The sequence below is a fragment of the Ziziphus jujuba genome, chromosome 1 (genome assembly GCF_031755915.1).
Source record: "Ziziphus jujuba cultivar Dongzao chromosome 1, ASM3175591v1".
Classification (NCBI taxonomy): domain Eukaryota; kingdom Viridiplantae; phylum Streptophyta; class Magnoliopsida; order Rosales; family Rhamnaceae; genus Ziziphus; species Ziziphus jujuba.
In genome coordinates this window covers 12,706,542-12,713,747 of record NC_083379.1, presented here as the reverse complement: position 1 = coordinate 12,713,747, position 7,206 = coordinate 12,706,542, and the positions used below count along the sequence as shown (strand labels likewise).

The 7,206-nt window shown below is 33.2% G+C and overlaps 1 protein-coding gene across 1 annotated transcript; it reads left to right on the top strand.

Moving 5' to 3' along the window:
- Window positions 1-219: 219 nt before the first annotated feature.
- Window positions 220-1,094, top strand: LOC125423325 (putative germin-like protein 2-1). Its single transcript, XM_060814798.1, has 2 exons — window positions 220-389; window positions 559-1,094. Exons 1-2 carry the CDS (start codon window positions 269-271, stop codon window positions 1,092-1,094), a joined length of 657 nt encoding a protein of 218 aa, XP_060670781.1. The 5' UTR covers window positions 220-268.
- Window positions 1,095-7,206: the final 6,112 nt, after the last annotated feature.

The window sequence follows — 7,206 nt, the reverse complement described above, 5'->3', positions numbered from 1 at the left end:
GATAAGTAATTTTATTTCAAAATTTGGACTGAAACAGATAGGCCGCTAGTTAGAAGGGGCTCGACTTGAAGAATCAAATTAAGACTCATTCATGAGTATCAAGCTATATATTATATATAAATGATGTTCAGCCGGCATGCATAACATACTCTACCTTTCTCTATATATATAGCAAGTCCATATAACAATTTTTTCACATCCTACTCTCCAATAAATTCTTCATCTCACAGATTCATAATTTTATTGGAGAAAGAAACATCAAATTAATATGATGAAAATGGAAAAGAGCGTTTTGGTACTCTTTTTCCTAGCCATAACATGTGCCATTACCATTGCTGTTGAGCCTAGTCCTTTGCAAGACTTCTGTGTTGCAGACCCTACCAGCCCAGGTAATATATACAAATGTTATACATAGTTTTAAGCTATGCTTAATTAATTCACACACACACGCTCACAAAATAATGTATGTATATATATATATACACACACACACACACACACAATATATGTTATAACTTGTTACTCATTTTGGGCATATACAAACATATGTGGTTGCAGCACGAGTAAATGGGTTTCCTTGCTTGGATCCTAAGCAAGTAAAAGCCCAGCATTTCAGCTTCAGGGGAATTCACATACCTGCGAACACATCGAACCCTCAAGGCTCAAGGGTGACCCCGGTGAATGTGGTTCAAATTCCAGGGCTCAACACGCTTGGCATCTCCCTGGCTCGGATTGACTATGCACCGTGGGGCGTTATCCCTCCCCACACGCATCCCCGTGCCACCGAGGTTCTAACGGTCTTAGAAGGAAGCCTCCTGGTTGGGTTTGTGACCTCCAACCCAAACAACCAGCTAATCTCAAAGGTCCTCCTCAAGGGTGATGTGTTTGTGTTCCCTGTTGGGCTTGTACACTTCCAAAGAAATGTGGGATATGGAAACGCTGTCTCTATCTCTGCCCTGAGCAGTCAAAACCCTGGTGTGATTACTATTGCTAATGCAGTTTTTGGATCCAACCCGAGGATTGAGGACAGTGTTCTGACCAAGGCTTTCCAGGTTGACAAATCCATAATTAGTCGTCTTCAGGCTCCATTCTAGATAAAAATTCAATATTTTTTATTCTTTTTATTTTTGTTTTTGTTTTTGTTTTTTGTTTTTATGTTTTGCTTTTTTGTCTTTTTTTTGTTTTTTTTGTTTTTTTTGGGAGTGGGAGGATTGTATTTGTTTGGTCTGAACTTGTTTCCATTTTGCAAGAACATGTTTGGATGGTTGGTTATAATCTAGGGAATATTTGTGTTACCTTATGTGTGTGAGATCTTGATTATATTTCTTGAGTCATAAAATGTGTATTAATTTATTCCATGCATTGTTCGGAAGAATATTTTAAAAATAAAGTGCATAAAGGAGATCGGCTAATACAAATTTACCGTGTATTTTTTTTTTTCGCTGAATAAATTTACCGTATATGAACGTATGAAAATTAGACATCAATATAAACAGTTGCAATATACATTTATATATATGTATGCATAGACAAAACACCATTTGTGGGGTGGGAATATGCACCGAAACCTAGCTAGCAGCCCATGTTCTGGCCTATTAGTGGGCCTTAAAATTAAGCATTTCATGGTCCAAAGCATGAATATGTAATGGGCTGATGACGTGGTACAAGGTTGATCTTTTTTGTGAAGATCAAAAGTTTTTCTTCATACCGTTTTGATACACTTGACTCTCTCTACTTATTATTATTATTTTTTTTTTTGATAAAAAAAAAATACAACAAAATGCACTTTGATAGCCTTTGTTTTCACAAATTTTCACTTAAGAAAGGCTATAAAATTTTTTTTTAACATTTGATATCCTCTAATTTTTATGAGTTCTAATGAAATATCAAGTAAATCTCTTAGCTCTATTCATAGCGCTGGATTATTTCCAATTATGAAGCTGCTAGGAGTTGACAATAATTGTAACATCCCACATCGGTTAGAGAGGGGCACGAAGCGGTCTTTATAAGGCTGTGGATACCTCTCCCTTCAAGACGCGTTTTGACAAAACCTTGAGGCCAGGGGGGAGAGAGGGAGTGAATCCTGAGCCAAAGAGGACAATATCTTGATGCGGGTGGTACTGGGCGATTACAATAATCGCTTTGAAGATAGATGGACGTTTACAAGCTCCTTGATTTTGAGAAGTATTTATTCAATAAAGCTTCCTTCTAGATAGAACTATGGCTTAGCCAGTAGGCCAAGTCGGAAAGCATGATTTGGAAAATCCAGTTTACTTGTATATATGACATGAAGATTTTCCCTCCATATAAGAAAACTATGAAGAACAAGGGAAGAAGCAGAGTATGATTATGAAAGCGGAAGGAAATGAAAATGACAAAAGAAAATAAAGATAGAAGCGGCAAAGCCAGCCAAGGATAATGAAAATGAAAATAAATAATTAAAATAAATGATTAAATGAAAATTAAAATAAATATAGGCGGCAAAGCCAGCCAAGAATAATGAAAATAGATAATTAAAATAAATGAATGAATGATAAATATGAATGCTTACTTGATTACGAAGAACCAAAGTGTTACAAGCACTGAACACTCAGAATAAATAAATAAATAAATTGATTACAGAAGTGTTTTTTGTTGATAGAAGAAGATTAAGAAAAGAGGAGAAATCTGCCAAAAACTCTCTAAACTCTCTCTAGCTTCCGTAGTAAAAAATCTTCCAAGAAAAAAGCTTGATTTGGAAGTGAAATGAGGCTCCTTTAAATAGGCAAGGAGGTCTTGTGAATAGTTGATTGAACAGTGCTCTGTCGGTAAATAGTTGATTGAACAGTGCTCTGCTTTTGGCTCCTTTTACTGTTCATGAATAGTGAGTGAACAGTAAGTCTCGTGATCTGTCTGATTTTGAATTTCTGAAGGCAACTTTGTGCTGTCAGAGATTCTTTCTTTTGATTATGCTTTAATCAGAACCCAGATCATATGGGTCTTGACTGTCTTGATAGTCGGCCCATCTTGTGGAGGATCCAAAAGGCTCTTTTGATTTAGATGATTCTGCTTTAGGTTGACTAGAGGCTTCATCAGATGTCTCTGAGTCGTCTGATAGTTGATCAACTTCTTCAATTAATTTTTGGATATGAGCAAGCATTTCCTTCTTTGATCTGGTTGATTTACTGGAATTTTGACTGGATGATGATTTGATTAATTTGGGAGGAGAGATAGGAAATTCATCCATGACCATTTTATGAGTTCGGTCTGAATTCCATTTATCCCACCATTTAACTGAATGAATTCGATGTATAATATCTTGTTCTCGAGAATATTGCCATTTGAATATCCAAGAGACTTTATATTTAGACATAAAAATTAATTCAATGGGAAATCCATTTTCTTTATAAGTGATTTGATATTTTTTGGAAAAATAATTGATTAGGTTTTGAATTTGTGATGGAAGATGTTCCTTTGCAGGACCATGATCACACCACCATTGGAAAAACCAGCTGGGAAAATTTCTTTGAAATTTAGAATCCCAACTAATGAACCAGGAATGGGAAAATGATTCGTTTTGATGCAAGAAAATATAATCCCAGGCATCAATATAGTCATAGTAATTATAGGTATAAGGAATCATGGGAACATCACCAGGATAAGTGATCTTTTTTTATTTATAAGGTGGTTGATTCCATTCTTCAAGGGTGATTAATTTATGGATCCAAAACTTGTGGGAAATAATGGTTTGATTATCATTTTTGTCAAGGAGTGGGGTTATGGTTACTGATTGTGTATGTTGGAGAATGGCAGTATAGTATTTTAGGGTTACACTAGGTAATTTAGGTATGAAATGGAAATTGGGTGGTAAGAATTGATTAATGATTTGAGGAATGGTAGGTAATTTAGTAAGAGAAGGTTCAATATAGAATAAAAGTTTTTTAGCAATATCAAAATAGGGGGTTGATTTAGGTTGTGATTGTGTTTGGGTAAGAGGTGTGAATGGTTGACTTGAGATTAAACTGTATGGATCATATGGTTTGGTGAGGGCACTTTGATAATTGATTTGACTAATTGGTATGGGATGTGAAAGATGAGTTGTTTCAATAGGTATTATAGATTGATTTTTGGTTGGGTCCTCATTTGCGGGGGTTTGATTTGGAGATGATTGGGTTTGATTTTGAAGCAGTGGGATTGATGATCCCTTTGGAGGAGGGATGAATGATCCCTTTGAGGTGGATGACCCCTTTTTCTTAGGAGGCATTATAATCCTGCACAGTGATTTCTTTTCCTGTAAAAATTCTCTGGTTAAAAAATCAGGAATGCAGTTTTGATTTCCTTTAATGTATGCAATGTCAAAATCAAAAACACTTAAGATAGCTTGCCATCGGGCAAAAATCTGTTTGGATGCAAGATTTTGAACATCTTTTTCTAAAATATATTTTGCACTTTGGCAATCAATGCGAACTAAAAATTTTTGATTAAGTAAATCATTTTGAAATTTAGATATACATAATACTAAAGATAAAATTTCTTTTTTGATTGTACTATAATTGATTTGAGAAGAAGTCCAGGTTCCAGAATGGAAGCGGACAATTTGTTTAAGTGATTGTGGAGTGATTTGTTGGAGGAGAATACCACCAAAACCAAGTTCGGAAGCATCAGTTTGAACAATTTTAAATGAGTTAGGAGAAGGAATTCCTAAGCAAGGAAGGGATTTAACATGAGTTTTGATTTGTTTGACAAGATTAGTATGATTGGAAGATCAAGGAGGAGGATTTGATTTTAATCTATCAAAATTTGCAATGTAATTTAAAGATCCTAAGAATCTTTGTAATTGATTTTTATCTAATATTTCATCGGGAAAGTGATTAGCAAATTCTATGGCTCGAGTTATAGGAATGATTTGGGATTGATATATATTGAAACCTAAAAATCTGATTTTGGTTTGAAATAACTTGATCTTAGAGGCAAAAACAACTAAACCATGTTTTTTTATTATACCTAAAAATATTTTTAAATGTTTCCAATGTTGATCTATTGATTGTGAAAATACTAAAACATCATCTATATAGACAATGGTAAAATGACTATATTGATTAAATATATCATTCATCATATGTTGAAATTCACTAGGAGCATTTTTTAAGCCAAAAGGCATTACGTTCCATTCGTAATGGCCAAATGGGGTAACAAAAGCAGTTTTATATCTATCTGATTCATTGATTTCTATTTGCCAAAATCCTGATTTCATATCGAATTTTGAGAAAATAGTAGCTTGATTAAGTCTTTTAATTAAATCTTGTTTATTTGGAATAGGGTACCTAATCCATTGAAGACACTTGTTTAAGGGTTTATAATTGATTACTAATCTAGGAGATCCTCTTTCTAATTCAGCATTTTTCTGGACATAAAAAGCAAAACAAGACCAAGGGGATTCACTAGGACGAATTAATTTTTTATCTAAAAGATCATTGATTTCTGATTTACAGTATTCCATTAACTCTTGATTCATTTGAATAGCTCTGGCCCTAGTAGGGATATTTTTTTTCATCAAAATCTTTTATATAGGGTAATTTAACAATATATTTAGCCCGATGCCAAAAGGCATTAGGGTTATCTGCACAAATTTCATTGATTAAAGTTTTTTGAAACTCATTAATTTGATTCTGAAGATTGGACTGGGATAATTGATTTTCAATTTGTTTGTATTTGATTTCTTCCTGAAGGGATTGTAAGTGTTTGGTTTTGTTTTGAATTTGATTAGGAGGGTCTTCTAAAATATGATTATGGGGTATAAAATTAAATTTGATGGTTCCACCTAAGAGTTGACTAGATAGGCCATCATGGTGTATAGTGAATGGGTATAGTAAAGAAAGAAAAGGGGTGCCTAAAATGACTGGATCTATTAAATTTTTAATTAGAACAAAGGAGGTGATGAAACAAACGTTTTTGTGGCAAATATGAGCTTGATTGATTTGATAGGTTAAATCCATTTTACTACCATTGGCTGAGTTTAATTTTTCTTTAGTTTTGGTATAATATTTACTAGGTATAAGGCCTTCTTGAACACAGTTTAAATCTGCGCCTGAGTCTAAAAGAGCATGTGTGGTTAATTGAAAATCTTGAATGAGTATGGTTATTTGAATGTGCCATTTGTTAAGTGTGGGTTGGGGATATAAAGTTTGATTAGAGGATGCAGATTGAATTTTTAATTCTTTTATTTCTTTTTTGATTGATTTATATTCAGATTGTAGATCTTGAATAGTCACTAAATCTGGGGTTCGTTTTTTGTTAGGTTTTGAAGAAGGTAGTTCTAGATTTTGCTGTGATGTTTTATCTAAAGTATTTAGACTAGGATAATCAAGGGGTGGTTTTATACGGGAAGAATAAGGTTTTTCTCCTGTTTCTTTTGGTAATGTGTTTTTGTTTATTAAAGGATAATAATCTTCGAGAAAATTAAAAAATAGTATATTAGTTTTAATATCTATCATTGTTTCTTTCCAACTAGTTAAAATATGGGCTTTTTGTGTTTTAGTGTATAATTGTTGGTAATCTAATAATTGTTTTGTATGTTTTTCTAGTTTAAATTCGTGATTTAAATATTTCCAATTAGGTTTAAATGGTGTGTTTTTGTTGATTGGGTGGCAAATTTCATCTTGATTAAGTAATGTATATATATATATATTCATTTTTTTTTCACTTTTGTTTGTAGATGCCAACAATTGAAGTGGGCATGCATATTGGTATTCAAATGTGGCATAAAAACTTCTCATGCACATATATATTTATATAATATATATATATATATGCACAGATATAATGTTCAAAAATTCAAAGAAAGCTGACAAAAAGCCCAAAAGATTGGATCTGGAATGATAGTGCCCTTGCATTGCGGCAATTACTCTGCAGTAATTATGTCAAATGTGTGGATGTTTTCCAAAGTTATTGAATGTGTAACCAAAGCAAGCTTTACTAATTGAGCTGAAAGATCTTTTATCCCATAATGGCATCAACTTATGGAAAATGAAAATTTTATAAATGGTTCTGACATACCAAAAATTGCTCTAAGAAGATAATTTGATGTGTTACAATTGTTAAAGTTGGTGATTCGAATTCTATTTAACCTAACCCGATAAGCTTGTGGTGCGAACTGTTTGCTGAAACTATTTTGTGAAATTTTTTGGGTCCTCACGATACGGAGATTCGATTTTAGATTTATTCCGT